The sequence below is a fragment of the Leptonotus elevatus genome, chromosome 2, assembly GCF_054856555.1.
Source record: "Leptonotus elevatus isolate MCC_2025b chromosome 2, RoL_Lele_1.0, whole genome shotgun sequence".
NCBI classification, from domain to species: Eukaryota; Metazoa; Chordata; class Actinopteri; order Syngnathiformes; family Syngnathidae; genus Leptonotus; species Leptonotus elevatus.
This window is the reverse complement of record NC_141240.1, coordinates 37,631,945-37,648,116: the sequence shown is the minus strand read 5'-3', so window position 1 is coordinate 37,648,116 and position 16,172 is coordinate 37,631,945. Positions and strand designations below refer to the sequence as shown.

Genomic DNA, 16,172 nt, shown 5'->3' with positions numbered 1-16,172 from the left:
CAGGGGACTGTAGAGCATAGGAGATAATAAGCCTGGTAGTGCTTCTTTTTTTTTTAATTGATTTGTTCGAAAGGATATTTGTGGATTTTTTTCTGTTATGTGTGGAGCCAAAACTATTCATTCAAGTAAGACCACTCTGTGAAGGGATTTATTGAACATCCTGGTCCTTATCACAAACATTTTCTCCATGGCCAACATTTACGACAGATTGTTTTTCATCTGTAAGTGTCTTTTCGTGAGCGTTTTCTGTATATCTGGGAACGTGTCAAGCCACAGTCACGTCCTCCTATTGTTTCTTTGCCTTTTGAGATTTTCTCCCATCCAAATGTGTCTGGGCAGCTGACAGCTGTCTCCAGGCGTCCACAATGAGCACCGCTGGCACGATGATCCACAGAAAATTCAAGAACACAAAGTAGAACCAAAAGTAGATGGGGTGTCCCAGTTCACTGTGTGAGTAACCCTCTTTGTGCTCTATATAAAAATACAGCACAGCTCCATACAGGTGGCCTGGAGGAGGATGACATAACATGGCCGATCAGGCTTAAAGTACAGTACACAGATGCAATGCAATGTAAATTGCTGAATTTTTCTTACCGAGTGAAATTATGAGCTGCAGGACAAATCTGTACGGCTTGTTAGTTAAGAAGGCAAACACAGCTAAAAAGCTGAATGGTCCCCATAACCAGGCAGTCACGGTCTCCATACAAACGGTAAAGTTATCAGCTCTGGGCACACAAGAAACATGATTTGAGTACAATCAGTCAGATGAACAAGTTATGTAATTAGGATTTGTGTGCAATCAAAAACTCACATTACATATCGACTGTCTGCTTTAGAGTACTCTTTCCCTGGAAAAAAAAAAGATGTGAAAACATATTTTACCAAGACATGCATGTTTTTGTTTTTTTTGTTTTATTAACTAGGGCATCGGTCAGCCATTTTAATCATCTGATAGTTGCATTCTTAAGAATTGTCTTAATCAGCCAAATTTTTGCTCATTAAACGCAAATTTCTTTCTCATGAATCAGTTAATGTATGCTCTTAAAAAGTGTTAAGCATCGCGTAGAACGATGTCCTTGCACCTTTTGTCCACTAGATAGAGCTCTGACTCCATTAAATCCAATAAGTATCTTTACTGAGATGATTACTTGTTTAATGTACTCGCCAAAGTTGACAAAAACAATGGTGGATTACTTTTAAGTGAAAAAACAATAATAATAATCAAATTTAAAAATACTCTTAAAAATGTTTTCCAAGATGGCGTATTCGTTGTGCACATTTCAGTTGTCACACTTTCCTCATCTGGTATGGAGAAAAATTGTGTCTTTATTTTAAACCAAACAAAAAGCGATTATTTGTTTGCAAAAAAATAGTTTTTTAATTTTTTTTTATTGAATATAAAGACACAAATTTATCTCCATAATCCGGTCTTCTGACCGTGGTCCTCTACATTAAAACGGATCACAGGCCATTTGTTTTGAGTTTGAAACGGGGTTATTTTTGCCCGCATTTTGTTAAGTGTTTAAAATGTCAAAACATTATTCATTTCTAACATATTGACTAGAGATTGTCAATGTGTCACATACCCACACTTTGACTTTGTGTACAATACGGCCAAGGGTCACATTTTGGTGCAAAGAATTCAAAATCAGGACTGTTCAGTCTTTGGCATGGATCTGTGCTCTAATGACAACTATTCAAGTTATAAACTATATTCCCAGAAAGATAATGATTGTGAATTTTAGAACAAACATAAATTGCACTATAAACTAACAGGTGAAGATAATTTGATCTCCTGTAAACTCCCGAAAGCTTTTTGAAAAAGTACTAAAACACTGAACAGTTGGATATGTGCATCCAAAGGTTTCAACCAATTTCATTTTTGTAGGTCATAGTGTATCATCCTGAAATTCAACCAAAAGCCCAAACTTTTTGGGAGTCCTAAAACATGTCTTGGTACTCACACAACTGTGACAGGAAGCTTTGGTCTCCTGGAATAACATCATAGTAGAGAGTGAACCAGCCCTCGATGACAATGTGGATGAAACCACAAACGGCAAACCAGCACACAGTCAGACGCCTCAGTGTGCTCAGCCTTCCAGTAATCACCCAGGTCACCAGCATGAACACCGCAGACACGGAGAAGAGAAACGTCAGAATCTCTGCCATGGATCGATCATTGGCCACATAAGTGGGGATCAGAAGATCTCTGGGCCAGTAGGGATGACGCGGTGCAGATGCCGAGGCGGATTCCATCGCCTGTTTGGAAGCAGAAACTTGTGAGCATGTTTTGTTGCAGTTACAAAGCACCTCATAAATGAATACAATGCATAAGTAAAAATTAACTTCGAGCTGCTTGATCATAATGACAAAGTAGGAGGGAAAAAATGCCTCACGTTTGAAATGCGTTTTTTGTTCTCAACAGCGACGAAAAGTAAAAACAAAATAAAACAACAACCCTAAACTTTAGAAGAAACTACACACTGTCAGAAAACTGTCAAATGCTGTACACTTGTACAATGTGTAAAAAAAATAATAATAATCAAACACGGAAATCCAGTAGCTGACCAATCAAGCAGTTTGCTTCGGTGTGCCACGTAGCATGTGATATCAACTCGCTCGCCGATTGGCTCGACCCCTCGGAACATGGGCGTCATCTTTGGAATACGCCAATTAAAAAAAAGACATCACTAGTTGCTAGTACTGTACTGGACCGCACCGTCGACGCCACAGTTAACTCCAAAATGTGCTGTCGTCACGCGGTTCCATTTGGTCATGACTGTAATGAAATGCAACATGTTTCCGAGTTTGACGCAAACATGTAAATAAGCTATTTTATTCTGTATAAGATTTATTATTAGATAGCAGAACACGAAAATGTAAGTACCCGAATAACGTCAGATTTTCATGCCGTGACCCGGATTCGAACCGGGGTTGCTGCGGCCACAACGCAGAGTACTAACCTCTATACGATCACGGCGAGCTACAGGGTACGATAGGAGTGTGGAAAAAAATAATGGATTTATAAAGGCTAACTGCCAGTGTACGGAATTTGCGTGTGCAATGGACGGGCCCCAATCGCGGCTGGTTCCGTGAACAGTTGAGCTCAACTGCTCTTAACTTTTTCCCATTCATTTTCAATGTTAGTGCTTAGTTCAATACCGAGGCAATATATTTTTTATTTTTTATATATTTTTTAAAATCAAAACAAGTCATTGTAGGCACATTTGTCATTCTATTTTAGGAAGTTCTAGCAAATCTGTCGGTTAATTTATTTTTTTAATTCATGCATAAAAAATTATAAATGTTATTTTCATTGCAAATGATTAGATTTTATTCTACATTTTGTTTTATATCTTATATGAAAGTAAACCAATCTGGTTTCTATCTGTTTTGATAAGCTATCTCATCATTCAAATTAGTTCTTTAAATCTTTCTTTTACATTCATTTACATGCTCCGTCAAACCACCTCAAATCGAGATTTTCCTTCAAACCACCTTATAGATTTTCTGATTTGCATCAGTTTGTGTTTAAAATAGCTCATAAACGATGTAACTACAAAAATACTAGAAACAATATTATAACAAATCTTACCATCAAATCGCTTAATGCGATTAAATTAGAAAAATCCAAACATCGCTGCACAGCTCGCGAGAAATTGCGTCTTTCTCACATAATTTCAAATACAAACAATTAAGGCACACATTGTCATACAATATTAATTGAACAGTCGAAACAGCATCTTGAAATAACAAATACATAAAAATAAAAAAAACAACCTTGAGGTATTTGCATCTATGAATAAAAAGCATTTTTTTTCAAATAGACTCTTACAGTTGTCCTGTTAACTTCATGACCACGTGACGGCAGCGCCACCACCAGTCAGTGGACAAAAATATATTGCGTCGGTATTGACCTAAGCATTACAAAATGAATGGGAAAAGGTTGACAGTTTAGTATAACTATTCATAGTCTCGAACAACAGGACAAGCCCTTCGGATCGATCATCCTGGACTCCAAAATGGTGCTGATTCCAATTTAAAATAACAAATCGACAAACCAAATTCATACAACAAAATAAAAAATAATAGACATTATGATCCAAGATGTTTCCAAACGTATGGTGTAATTTGTCCCATCTTGCCTCCAAACGACAAACCCCCCCCCCCCGTTTTCTCATGAGAATTAAAGTAACATGTGACCTATGTGACCAGAAGTCCGGAGATCACCTCACATTACTGGGAAACCTCAAGGTACAGGTTTGTAATTTGACAATCAACAAGATGACTTGATTTGGCGGTGAAAATTGATTGGGCTGTGACCGTGTGTTGGTACAACAATAAAAAATTGTTTGTAACCTGAAAGCAGTAGGTCCCATATGGTCTAGCGGTTAGGATTCCTGGTTTTCACCCAGGCGGCCCGGGTTCGACTCCCGGTATGGGAACTTCTCTTTTTTTCAAGAAATCACCAATTAAAAACGGCGATTTCTTTATCTTACGATTTGGAGCAAGAAAATACTGTAATCGAACGTCACATTGCCATTGCCGACTGAAACGAAAATAATGTATTAGCTGTGATCCCCTTCAAGAATATGGATGTATTTGTATTACAATTTAAAAGCCCAAAAATAGTTAACGCCACCGTCATCACGAGTCAAACTGTACTGCGCTTTGAGATTCTCGATCCTCATAGACAATTACACATGGATGGCATTATTTTTATTTTGTGGATAATTCTATTAAGGTCTATCAAAGAAGGTTGCTTTATGGCGTTATATTGCCTGGAATTAGTTTACGGGTACTTTGCGGCCAGAACCTCAAACGTTGTCAAAAAGTCTTTTTCTTCTTCTTTTTTTTTTACTCTGCTTTTAACAATCACAGCATTGGGACATCAGACATCAATTCAAAGTTTCCATCTTTGCTTATTTACTACTACTTATTAACATTCAAAATTATTGAGAAAAAAAGAAGAAGAAGCAAATAACAATTCGATATTTGACCAACAAATAACAATTCGACATAAAAGACAAAACCCAAAATTAAACAATAAAGATAAGGAGAAATAATATAAGGCACAAAAAAATAAATTTAATTGAAGTCAACTAAAGATAATTCACTAAGTACTTTTCTTATTCAAAACCCGAAGAGTCCAGTTTCCGCTGAAACATGACGTGTATTATACCACGTGATGTAATGTCACGTGACGCATTGCGGAAGTTTTGTAGTCTGTAATTTATCGTCTGTTCCGTGCCAATCGACTATTTAGAAGAAGAAAAAAGATATGGACAAATCTGCTCATTTACTAGATGAAAACTTGCTTGCTTTCATGGACCAGCTGGAGTTACTGGAGGAAAAACGAGCTCGTCTTAACTCCCTCATCGAGCAGGTAGTGACGAAGAGATAGCTTTGTCTTTAATATTATTTTGGGGAAAATAACACAGATAACGCTAATTTGTGGCTCCGAAATTGACACTTGGGTAAGCAAATCGAGCGGACATTCTCTAGCAACGGTTAGGAAGACGTAGACAGACATTGTATGATTGAATTTTTGGCAGTGGATGTCTTGCCGTGACCGGCAACTCTCCTGCTAGCGCTATTTTGCCGTGAACTGCGCTGATTGGTCAATCGGCGGAACGAGCCATGCACTGGGCATGGTTCATGCCTCGCTTCAACCTCTACTGTGTCTATTCACGAAGTTATCATTTTGTTTTGTACCAAAAATAGACTGTTATCGATACTACCAGCAAAACCATAACAGTCAGAGCATATAGGCTGTTGTCAAGAAATAGTAGTTAAAAAATATATCTAACGTCAAAGATGTTCATGAGACTGATTTGTAAATCTGCAAAAAATGTATTTCATGTGCAGGCCGCACGGTATGCCTTTTTATAATGATACTTTATTTAGTCGCCACAAATTAGTATTTCATGTGTATATTATACCTATTATATGTGTGGCCATAAACTAGCATTTTGTGTGCAGGTTATGTCTATATTGTATAACAAATGATGCTGTATCTGGCTCCGCACCTACATGATCAATACAAATTGAAATAAACAGACAACTGTACATGGATGCTATTCTACAGCCAAGTTAAATTTATTATTTGTACCAAAAATTGCGTAAAACATGTTTTTTCTTCATAACTTTTGTTTGCTGATGTAAATCAATAATTTGTCGGATTCATACTTAATGTAATTCTCCTTTTTCACCACACGTGTCATGTACAAGTAATCTTTTCATTTCATGCTCTGTGCAGGGATGGTTTTTCATTTCCAAGGCACGATATTCCATGGGAAACAAACAGGTTTCAGCTCTTCAGTATGCAAGTGAGATAAAACCACTGGTTGCCGTTCATGTGAGGTGAGAATTCAAGCATGATTCATTTAATCAAAACATTCCTTACATAGTCTAAAAGCAATGGCTTTCTGTGTATACAGAGAACTTGATCATGACAATGTTCAGTTCTGCACTGATTCACCAAAGCATAATAATGAGTGTCGTAACACTCATGCGCCTGTTGAAGACATTGGTCCAAAAGAGGAAGGTAAGACTTGGGTCCATTTGAAACCATCTTCAAATTATCGTCGTTTCTTCATTCTGGATGTGCCTTTCTCCCCTCACAGGTGTCAGAAGAAGAACAAAGCCGAAAGAAACTCTCAGTGAAAAGGAGACAGTTGAAGAATTAAGTCATGAAAAATCACCAGAAGGCCTTCCAGCCTCAAGAAGTGAACTGGATCCTCAGCAAAATCCACTTCAGTGGTTCGGGATTTTGGTGCCACAATCCCTGAAACAAGCCCAGTTGTCATTCAAGCAAGGTAATGAAGGAGAGTCCAAATAGTAGAAAATGGCTTCATGGCTGCCTTAGCTGTCTACATTTGGATCCATTGTTTGTGCTTTACATTTAACACTAAAGGCTGCCGCACACCGAATGATTTAGAAGGCCATAGAAATGCTGTACAGTAGTACAGTAAAATTGTGTTTTACAATAATTAACCATATTTAAAATTTCAAATGTGCCTGTGGATGAAATAGCAAGCCTTGTGGTAAAATTGAACGGCGTACTTCCTCTCCCGTTCCATTCAAATCAATCCTCTTTGTGTAGCAAGCCGTGTCAGCAGGGAGTGAGTCGCCCAAAGGGCGGGAGTAGTGAGTGAGTGGTGTGCAGCAGCAGCGTGCGGTGGCCCGAAGATATCAATAGGGAAGTAGTAATTGATGTCGAGAACATAGGTGATATATCTTGACTGAAACTTGCATCTTGGTATGTCGGGCAGGAGCTAAATGTACGTATGCCCATGAGCAAGATTTGACTGCCGATAACTAATGAAAGCCACTTCCTTTGTTTTTGTTTTTTTTATCTTTTGTTTGTGCTGTTTTACAGTCATCGAACTGTCTGCTGAGATTGCAACACTTCAGGTGCAAATTTTAAACACCAGACAGGAGCTAAAGCGACATTTTCAAGAGAAAGAGGAGGAAAAGAGGACCTAACAGGATGCTGAAAATGATCTTTGGGTTGTTAATTTGTTTGTCCTTGATTGTCAGGCTTCATTGTAAATGTGTTGTTGAACGTGCTTAATATAATGGATGATTTACTACACTCCTCTCTTGACAAAAGGGTACCTGTGGGGTTACTAGACTCAACAGAGTGGTTACGCAAAGCCCAGCGGCCACCAAGTGGCGACCGGCCCATTTTGATGCCCTCTCAAACTAATTACCCGACGGGGGTGTGAATGGTTTTTCCAAGTTGAGGCCATAGATCACACCAGGATGCCCTGTAATCTATGATTAAAGTTAAAGCGGTGGACATTCCCCGCCGGCAGATTGCTTGTAACTGTTGCCTCATTGTAACCGAGTAGATCTGGTGCATACTAACGACGCATATTTTTTGCAAAATTAGAGAGCGTGAAGAGACGCATAAAATCTTTGATAAATAAATAATTCCATGGCCTGCGTCCTTTAGTAACTGTTCACACATACTCATGTTTATAATAAACATCAACATACACACGTCAATCATATTTTATTTATGAAAAAACTTTATTAGTAGCACAGACTTTTGTAAATAATACATGCTCTGTATCTGATTTATTTAAACTTTTATTGATGAAAGATAAGTGTGAGTGTTTGTTTCATACTTCAATGACATAGGGTGCACTTACTTCGTTCGTCCACTAGATGTCCCATGTTTCATACTTCAATGACAGGTTGCACTTCCTTCGTTCGTCCACTAGATGTCCCATATGTTGCTTTCACTGAAGCAGCAAAGCTCCGAATCTTACTCGGCACAATTTGAAAGAAAGCCTCAAAGGTTCACAAAGCTTCACTAGCACATCTCTAATACATACATACATACATACATACATACATACATACATACATAATGTATGATACACAAACACGTTTGCATTTGATGATTAAGACACGAACTCTTGTTTTTAAACGTTTAAGTATCCTCTTTATGTTATGTGTTATGTACAATACATTTGAACGGAATCATTCAAGTACAGTCGTATTTATTTTACTAAGCTTCAGCGATTTCAAACTGAGCATCCGACCACGCAGCAACCGGAAATAAAACTCTGTCTCCTGCGTGTACTTCCCGGTCCGAGCTCACGCGCAAGCACACGCGCACAAACGCGACTGCGTGTCGTCTCGTCTCCTGCGTCCGAACGGCGGATGTATCCTCAACTGTTGTTTTCCGGCTGACATCCGCAGTCGCCCGTGTTAGCTTTCCGGCCGTGTAATCGAGCCATCTCCCGCAACTTTTGTCTCCTTATTTTGTGCACCCTCCCTCCTCTGTTTTTTTTTTCTTTTTCTTTTTTAATTTGCGTGACTGGGGGGGCCGTGAAGTGAACACGCCGACCTGTGCCCATGAAAGCCAGCCAAGAAGGACCGCTACGTCGCTCTCATCACTATCATCGCCACCACCACCACCACCACCATCATCTTCATCCATCATCATCATCACCACCATCATCATCATCATTGTCCTTGCTCGTGATTTCGGATAGGGTGCAGACGATACAGTGCGTTTGCGCCCATGGCGTCCGTTTCTAAGGTGTCTATTTTGGATTACTTTAATATTGTGTTCGAGGGCGAGAATGGCAAAATCGAATCCAACTGCAAGGCGTGTGGCACCAGAATCCAAGCGAAGCGCAGCGTCACGTCCAACTTCGTCACGCATCTTAAGGTAATTCCCCCAAAACGCGATGGGAATGAATAATGGCAATGTTGTTTGGGTCAGTCCAGAATTGGAGGACATTTTGCTCCCACCCCATGCGTTGTAGCCATGATTTTATTAGTGGGGGAGACCAATTGTTCATGTTTAACCCAACTTTTTTTGTTGTTGCTAAATGATCCTCTCGCATTAAGAGACTGAAGCAATAAATAACCAAACCGAATTTGTCGCACCCCCGTCAGGTAATTAGTCCAATAACACACAAAATGGAAAGAAGGTCAAAATGTTTTTAATCATTAAAATAAAAAAAAATCCTATTTGTCTGATTTCGGCCCCTGAAATGTGAACACAGAACTAAGGATTAGGTTTGTTTGTAGGACTGTATTAAAATACTGTAGCCAGCAAGCAAGCTAACATACTGTATGCACAAATACTGCATTATTTTTAGCATTAGGGCTCTGATTCACACTATTGTTTTCCCACAAGTAAAAAAAAGAAAAAGAAAAGAGAAGTCCCTAGCAGCTCTCTGCTGTCGACTGAGGCCTTCTATTGGATACATCCCATCTCACCTGTTTTCTATGTTTTGTCACGTGATGTTTGCGATGCCAGCCCAAAGGCATTTTGACATCTACTTCAATGGACTGTGATAAAATGGCAGTGAAATTGATGGATTACATCTAATTACACAAATGTAGTATCAATCCGAATGCCGTTTAGACTAATGCAGTGACAGACAAGTAAAACAACTTTTCCACATAGATGCTAATTGTTAGCGTGTGTGCCTATGGAGTTTCCCATTGCATGTTAGCATTAAGCTAGTAGTGGCTTTTAAATACACAACAAGTAATTTTCGTCGCTTTATGTTTAGTTTGAGAGTAATCTTCAGCTGAGAGTGGTGATAAACATCTTGCAGTCAATTTTGTAAAGAATATTTATTAATTCTACCTGCCAGATAAATTGCTGCTTTTTTGTGACGTTTTCTAAAAAAATGTGTCTCTAAACTGTCCTCCAATTCTGGAATGGCCCATGTGTGGTTAATGCAGTAACACTGTTGTGGCTCCCATTCAGCGCAAGCACCAGGCCATGTATGATGACTTTGTCAAAAGGAAGGACATGAAGAGAGAAGGCTACCCCTCTGCACCCATGCACACGTTGACGGCCAATGGAGGGAATGCCCGCTACACTCTCCCTGTGGGCGCGGGAGTGGGAGTAGGAGGAGGTGCTGGAGGGATGGGAGCCCTGGAGGGAGGAGGAGGAGTAGTAGTGAGCAAGTTTGACAAACACGATCCACGTCAGGTGGGTGAGCTTGCCATGAATTTGCACGTCATCACATATACATTTATACAGTAAATTATGTAGAGTCAATTTCACTCTAAACAGAGTGTATTTGGTCTCACTCTAAACAAGAGTAAAATTTACACTTGGAAGAGAATAAAATATTCAGAGTAAAATTTACTACTTGCCATAACAAAAACCTAGTAAAGTTTTTTTTCACTCAGAAATTCTAAGTGAATTTTAGAAGGATTTTTTTTGTGCATTTCACAAGTTTGTTTAAAAAAAAAGTTACACAAGGGTTAAAGAACGAACTCAATGTGCAGCTTGGGAACCTGCCACTCCATCTACCATCTGAGGTATGCCACTCTTACTATATGCTCATATCCAAAAGGAGACCAAATACATTGTTTTTGGTCTTGCTGTATTGCTCAGGGAGTAGATTGGCTCCCAACCTGAAGTTGTGTGTTTATTCCTCAACCCTTGAGTGACTTACTTTTTTTTTTTTTTATATATATATATATATATATAATAAACTAGTAACATTTAGTTAAAACCTCTCCTTGCAAAATGTACATAGGATTTCTGAGTGAAAAATCTTTTGGGAAAATTCTCTTGAACTCACTAAAAATATGAATATTTTATTCTCTTGTGTAAATTGTACTCTTTTTAGACTGCGACCAACTAGACTCTGTTTAGAGTAAAGTTTACTCTACAGAATTTACTATAAGAAAGATGCTAGAAGAAGCGGCATCCATTTTTCCAGGTTGCAGCAGTGATATTTGAAGACATCAGGAAAAACAGTATTATGGACAGATATCTAACTAGAAAGTCTGCAGTTAAAAACATACAATAATAACTAGCATTGAAGCTAAATTAATGAGCAATGTCTAACAATCACATACAATTGACAAAAAGTATATACACAGTAAATACTGTAAAGTAAATTAGACTCTTATTTAGAGTAAATTTGACTCTATTTAGAGAGGGACCAAACAGACTCAGTTTTAGTGTCGGCTAAGATTTAAGAGAGTAAAATAAAAAAAGTCACTCAAGGGTTGAGGAACAAACTCACGACCTTCAGCTTGGGAGACTGCCACACTAGCACCTGAGCTATGCCCCTCCTATTGTTTGCTTTTCTCCAAGAGACCAAATACATAATTTTTGATCTCTTGGAATGAGGAAATCATAGAATCAGCTGCAGCTGACACGAGCGATACACAAACAGAAAGCAGGAGCTGCATGGCTCGGGCAGTAGATCGGCTGTCTCCCAAGCTGAAGGTCGTGAGTTCGCTCCTCCACCCTTTAGTCACTTGTATTTTTTTCCCAATACTTAGTTTTACTCTCTTCCACGTGTAAATATTACTCCAATACTGAGTCTTATTTCGTCCCGCTCTAAATAAGGTCAAATTTATTCTACACAATTTACTGTGTATGATAACAAAGATGGATGGTAATTCCTTTGTGGCTTGTGGTGAACTGTTTTTCATTTTTCGATTATAACCACAGGTTTTGATAAGTGAGGCGATTGCTAAGATGATCGTTCGCGATCTGCAGCCAGTTTCCATGGTGGAAAACTGTGGCTTCAGGGTACTGCTTCAGCTCCTGGAGCCACGCTACACTCCGGATCCTCAGTATTACATTCAGAACCAGCTCCTCCCAGCCTACACCTACCAGGCTCAGATGACTATCCGGCAGGCGCTGGCTTCAGCGCATGCCCTCAGCCTCAGCCTGGATGTGTGGAGGGCCTCCTCCCCAGCCACGTTAGGGTAAAGATTGTAAACGAACGACATACTAGCATACGAGCACAGTGCTCAATGGTTCTATACAATGCTTATAAGCTGACATCTCTTTTTTTTTTGTAGTTACCTTGGTGTCACCTGCCACTTTCTGTCGCTGGAATGGCAGATGCGCTCAGCTCTCCTGGCGTGTCTTCCCCTCACTGCGAATCGGATTCTTTCAGATTTTCAAGAAGTGTGTCTTTCTCACGGTGTGTCTGGAAGAGCCTTCCGTGTTGTGTGCGACCCGCTCCTGCCTACAGCTGCTGTGAAGCCATGCTGTCTACCCGGTTTCTGCCAAGAGGAGGATGATGAAGATGATGCCGAAAGGCGTAACGATGCCAAGGGAGGCGTTAGGAATGGACACGCAGGAGACGAAGCGTGGGAGGACTCGTGGGAACGGGATCTTGGTGTTTCTCGTTTGGACTGCTTCTCTCGCTCTCTTAGCCATTGCGTCAGAGAGGGATTGCGTTCTTGTATACAGCTGGCTTCTGCACTGGCCAAAGCTGGCCGCTTCTACAGCTACATTACAACAGTGGTTCCACCAGAGAAACTGAGTCAGGTGTTTGACGGTCCTGGCATGGTGATTGGGGCCCTAGGAAACGCTTCACCACCGGTTCAAGACTGGGCTACCCAACTCAAGGTATAGATCTCACTAATTGCTGCCAAAGTAAGCCATCAAATCTCAAGGATAATTTCCTATCTGGAACGCCATGCATTCATTCTAAACAGGAGCTGAGAATAGCAGACTAACGAGAGCCACAGTCGCGGATGCGCTAACACATTCACGCAAGACCTGCTGTCAGCTACAGCCCATGCCCACATTCACAAGCAGACTTGCCGATGTCACATGACACATTTACCGTTTCATAAGAAATCTCACTCTAAAAACATTTGGGTCAAAAATAACCCAAATTCTGTTAAAAAGAGACTGATCCAACTGGGTTAATCATTTAAACCAAAAAGTTATGTCAAATGAAAAACACTAAACAACTAAAACGAATTGTGTTGTTTTGTTGAAAAACAACACAAAAAGTTGTTTTGGTTGTCAAAATGAATAACCAACTGAACAACCCAAAATTTTAGTTTTGGGTTATTCTTTTGACTCAACTTTTTGATTTACATGCCAATCCCCAAAAGTTGGGTTGGTCCCCCAAAAATTTGTAAAAAAAAAAACAACAACAAAAACAAAATAAACAAAAAACAAAGAAAATTGGGTTATTTTGACCCAATTTTCAGTTTAAACAAAAAACCCAAAACTTTGGGGCATCTCCAAAAAGTGGGTTGTTTTGTGGGTTATTCATTGGACCCAACATTTTGATTTAAATAAATAAAGCAAAACGTTGAGCACGAACATCTTTACCAGATAAAAATGCATGAAGCGCCTCTCACTGTTCAAAATTCAACAAGGAAACAGTGAGTAATTCTGCAAGAGCACAATTAATTGCAGCGTCCATTCGTCTGTTAGTTTTTTTTGTTTGTTTTTCTTCCCCCCTACCATCGGCGCTTCCTGGTTTCGTCCCGCCCTAAACAACGCTTGATTGGTCCGACCTAAAAAAAGGTCGGTTGCGAAAATATCAGCGGGAGCCGTACAAGACGTATTCTCGTAGTGTTTGTGAACAAATACCGCGAGAATTCAGCTTGCTGGCAAGGGTTACCCCTTTGACCCAGTTTAGGTTACTTTTGACCCAACTGTATTTAGAGTACACAATGTCCAGTCACCGAGGAGCTATTTTTTAGGAGCCCGCAGACACCATGTTGGTGTGACCCCTGCTGTAGCGTCTAGTTCACTTCCTGAACATTGTGAAAATGCGTTTGAACAAGACACTAAACCCCAAATTGTTTCTGAACTCCCGGAACACGTGACTTGGTTACCAGGCACCTAAGTCTGAATAGAATGTCCTTTTGCAGAACAATTGAGGGATTCATTTTACTGATGTTGAATAACATGTAAACATAATAGCTCAAAAAAAGAAAAAGCTCAAAACAACCTTGCTCTGGCGTATCATGAAGTTGTTGTCTAAGGGTGTATCTGTGTTGGGATGCAGGTACTTCGTCGGCTTCTGGAGTCTGTGGAGGTCTTGGTGGAGATGAGCGGTCCTGGGGAAATGGTGCTGGGTGTCCCAGAGACGGCGTTGCTGAGGGAGTTTACTGATACTTTGGAGCCCTTTATGGAAGCCTGGGACATGGTGTGTGGAGAACAACAGCCGGACACACAGACTGATGTACAGACAGACAGACATGTGTCCATTAGTCTGGCGCTCCCATGCGTACTGGGCTTACGCAAGCATCTTTCTGAGACGTCAACACCCCATTGCCCTTCTCTCATAGCCAGCCTCAGCCAGGCCGCAGAGCGTTGTCTCGCTCCGATCCTGGAGGACCCCCTCTACATCACCGCCACCACCCTCGACCCCCAGTTCAAACTCACATGGAGCAGCGACCCTGAGTGGCACAGACAAGTTGTTCTCGAAGAACTATCCAAATGTTCCGCAGAGTCCAACACAGAACGGCTTCCTCATTCCCACACGTCTCCAGCCCCGGCGCCATCGCCCGTGTCGTCGCTGGCTCGGCCCTGCAAGCTGTTCTCTTTCATCAAACAGAGACCCATGACCCAGGCCAAGAGCCTGGAGCAGGAGCTCGCCATCTACTTGCGAGAGGAACCCACGGATGAAGAGGCTTTGCATTACTGGCGACGTAAAGCTATTGACTTCCCGCTCCTTGCCCAGGTGGCCAAGAGGGCGTTGACCATACCTGCTTGCAGCACCGTGGTAGAAAGCATCTTCAGCAAGGCCGAGCGCTGTCTGCGGCCCAAGAGAGGACGTTTTTTACCAAAGAACCTGGAGACACTTATCTACCTCAAAGCTAATTACAGATTATTATGGACATAGTCTGGCTGTTTGCAGCCTTATACAAAATATCACACCACGCGCTAAGGAATAAAGGGAAATACTTTTTTATTTGAGTTTGCCTATACTCTCTTCATCCAACCAGCCCCCGAGACAATTAACCCACTAACAAACCAATGATTACATTAATCCACCATTTTTGCATTGGACTCTGTTGCTGATATATATTAACACAAAAAGTTAATGTATTAGATTTTCTAATGCCTTTTTGCCAATGCGTCACCCACTAACGTGAATATTTTCCTTCTCTGTGTATGCCTCATCACTAGCACTTAATAAATGACCGTTACTTGTTATTGTAAATGAATGAGCAATGTGTAGATGCCAGATTTAGATTATACACCAACCTTCTGACTGATCTCCTGTTCTGTATACATTTTGGGTCTTGGGTTTAAGGTGTCTCAGGTCCTATGGTATAAGGGTGGTAGAGTATAAGGTGTTGTTGGTCGGTCCTGGTATCATAGGGCCTTGGTTGTAAAACTGTGATGACTGACGAGTGTGCTGTAGGTTCTCAGGTCTAAGGTGTCGTAGATTATACAGGCTGTCTTCGGTTCTAGGGTGTAAGGTGCCAATGGTTCTAGCGCGTTAGGTGTACTCGGTTTTAGGATGTAAGGGCATTGTGCTGTAGGTTTTAAGATGTTAAAGGGTTTAAAGTGTCACAGACATTTTGCTGTAAGGCATCATGAGTTCTTGTAAGGTGTCAGATTGTAGGGTGTAAGATACCATTGGTCCAATAGTGTAAGGTGCTATTGGGTCGAGAGCGTACGGTGTCATCGGTTCTCGGGGCCACTGAAGCGCCTGTGTCACCTTAAACCAGGGTTAGGAAACCCAGGCAGGACAGTGGCTCCCGAGTACCAGGGTTCAACTACAACTGCCTTAAACCCTCCAACCAACAACACCTTAAAACCTACAGCACAATACATCCTAAAACGACGACCCCTTCCATACGAGAACCCATGGCACCTAGGTATCAGATTCTCAGGCATAAGATGCCATTGGTTTCATGGTGTAAGTTGATGTTAGGTCTAGAGTTCTTGT

The 16,172-nt window shown here is 40.7% G+C and overlaps 3 protein-coding genes and 2 non-coding genes across 6 annotated transcripts; 3 read left to right on the top strand and 2 right to left on the bottom strand.

The window, feature by feature from the left end:
- Nucleotides 1-132: 132 nt before the first annotated feature.
- Nucleotides 133-2,547, bottom strand: ebp (EBP cholestenol delta-isomerase). The gene is made up of 5 exons (XM_086068958.1): nucleotides 2,397-2,547; nucleotides 1,965-2,259; nucleotides 812-848; nucleotides 595-725; nucleotides 133-507 (listed from the first exon to the last, which is right to left on the bottom strand). Exons 2-5 carry the CDS (start codon nucleotides 2,254-2,256, stop codon nucleotides 287-289), a joined length of 681 nt encoding a protein of 226 aa, XP_085925084.1. The 5' UTR covers nucleotides 2,257-2,259; nucleotides 2,397-2,547; the 3' UTR covers nucleotides 133-286.
- A 361-nt stretch (nucleotides 2,548-2,908) lies between these two features.
- On the bottom strand, nucleotides 2,909-2,980 carry trnah-gug (transfer RNA histidin (anticodon GUG)). The gene has a single exon. It is a non-coding gene; the product is annotated as a tRNA-His (tRNA).
- Nucleotides 2,981-4,373: 1,393 nt separating this feature from the next.
- trnae-uuc (transfer RNA glutamic acid (anticodon UUC)) lies at nucleotides 4,374-4,445 on the top strand. The gene has a single exon. It is a non-coding gene; the product is annotated as a tRNA-Glu (tRNA).
- A 755-nt stretch (nucleotides 4,446-5,200) lies between these two features.
- Nucleotides 5,201-7,947, top strand: vma22 (vacuolar ATPase assembly factor VMA22). The gene is made up of 5 exons (XM_086070044.1): nucleotides 5,201-5,386; nucleotides 6,260-6,363; nucleotides 6,441-6,547; nucleotides 6,627-6,818; nucleotides 7,382-7,947. Exons 1-5 carry the CDS (start codon nucleotides 5,282-5,284, stop codon nucleotides 7,486-7,488), a joined length of 615 nt encoding a protein of 204 aa, XP_085926170.1. The 5' UTR covers nucleotides 5,201-5,281; the 3' UTR covers nucleotides 7,489-7,947.
- Nucleotides 7,948-8,460: 513 nt separating this feature from the next.
- Nucleotides 8,461-15,428, top strand: LOC147179878 (zinc finger BED domain-containing protein 4). Of its 2 annotated transcripts, none has more exons than XM_086070042.1 (5): nucleotides 8,461-9,190; nucleotides 10,247-10,474; nucleotides 11,960-12,219; nucleotides 12,316-12,871; nucleotides 14,277-15,428. In XM_086070042.1, the coding sequence occupies exons 1-5, from the start codon at nucleotides 9,041-9,043 to the stop codon at nucleotides 15,114-15,116; spliced, it is 2,034 nt and encodes a 677-aa protein (XP_085926168.1). In that variant the 5' UTR covers nucleotides 8,461-9,040; the 3' UTR covers nucleotides 15,117-15,428. The 2 variants fall into 2 exon arrangements, with proteins under 2 accessions (XP_085926168.1, XP_085926169.1); XM_086070043.1 differs by lacking the exon at nucleotides 8,461-9,190 and adding an exon at nucleotides 9,230-9,915.
- The last annotated feature ends 744 nt before the right edge of the window (nucleotides 15,429-16,172 follow it).

Excerpts from the sequence above, each read along its gene's own strand:
- ebp (XM_086068958.1), bottom strand. The coding sequence starts at position 2,256 with ATGGAATCCGCCTCGGCATCTGCACCGCGTCATCCCTACTGGCCCAGA. Across the intron at positions 849-1,964 it reads AAGCTTCCTGTCACAGTTGT|GGAAAGAGTACTCTAAAGCA; the intron begins GTGAGTACCAAG and ends TTTTTTTTCCAG. Across the intron at positions 726-811 it reads GCAGACAGTCGATATGTAAT|AGCTGATAACTTTACCGTTT; the intron begins GTGAGTTTTTGA and ends TTGTGTGCCCAG.
- vma22 (XM_086070044.1), top strand. The coding sequence starts at position 5,282 with ATGGACAAATCTGCTCATTTACTAGATGAAAACTTGCTTGCTTTCATG. Across the intron at positions 6,364-6,440 it reads CTGGTTGCCGTTCATGTGAG|AGAACTTGATCATGACAATG; the intron begins GTGAGAATTCAA and ends CTGTGTATACAG. Across the intron at positions 6,548-6,626 it reads CATTGGTCCAAAAGAGGAAG|GTGTCAGAAGAAGAACAAAG; the intron begins GTAAGACTTGGG and ends CTCCCCTCACAG.
- LOC147179878 (XM_086070042.1), top strand. The coding sequence starts at position 9,041 with ATGGCGTCCGTTTCTAAGGTGTCTATTTTGGATTACTTTAATATTGTG. Across the intron at positions 10,475-11,959 it reads ACAAACACGATCCACGTCAG|GTTTTGATAAGTGAGGCGAT; the intron begins GTGGGTGAGCTT and ends TTATAACCACAG. Across the intron at positions 12,220-12,315 it reads TCCTCCCCAGCCACGTTAGG|TTACCTTGGTGTCACCTGCC; the intron begins GTAAAGATTGTA and ends TTTTTTTTGTAG.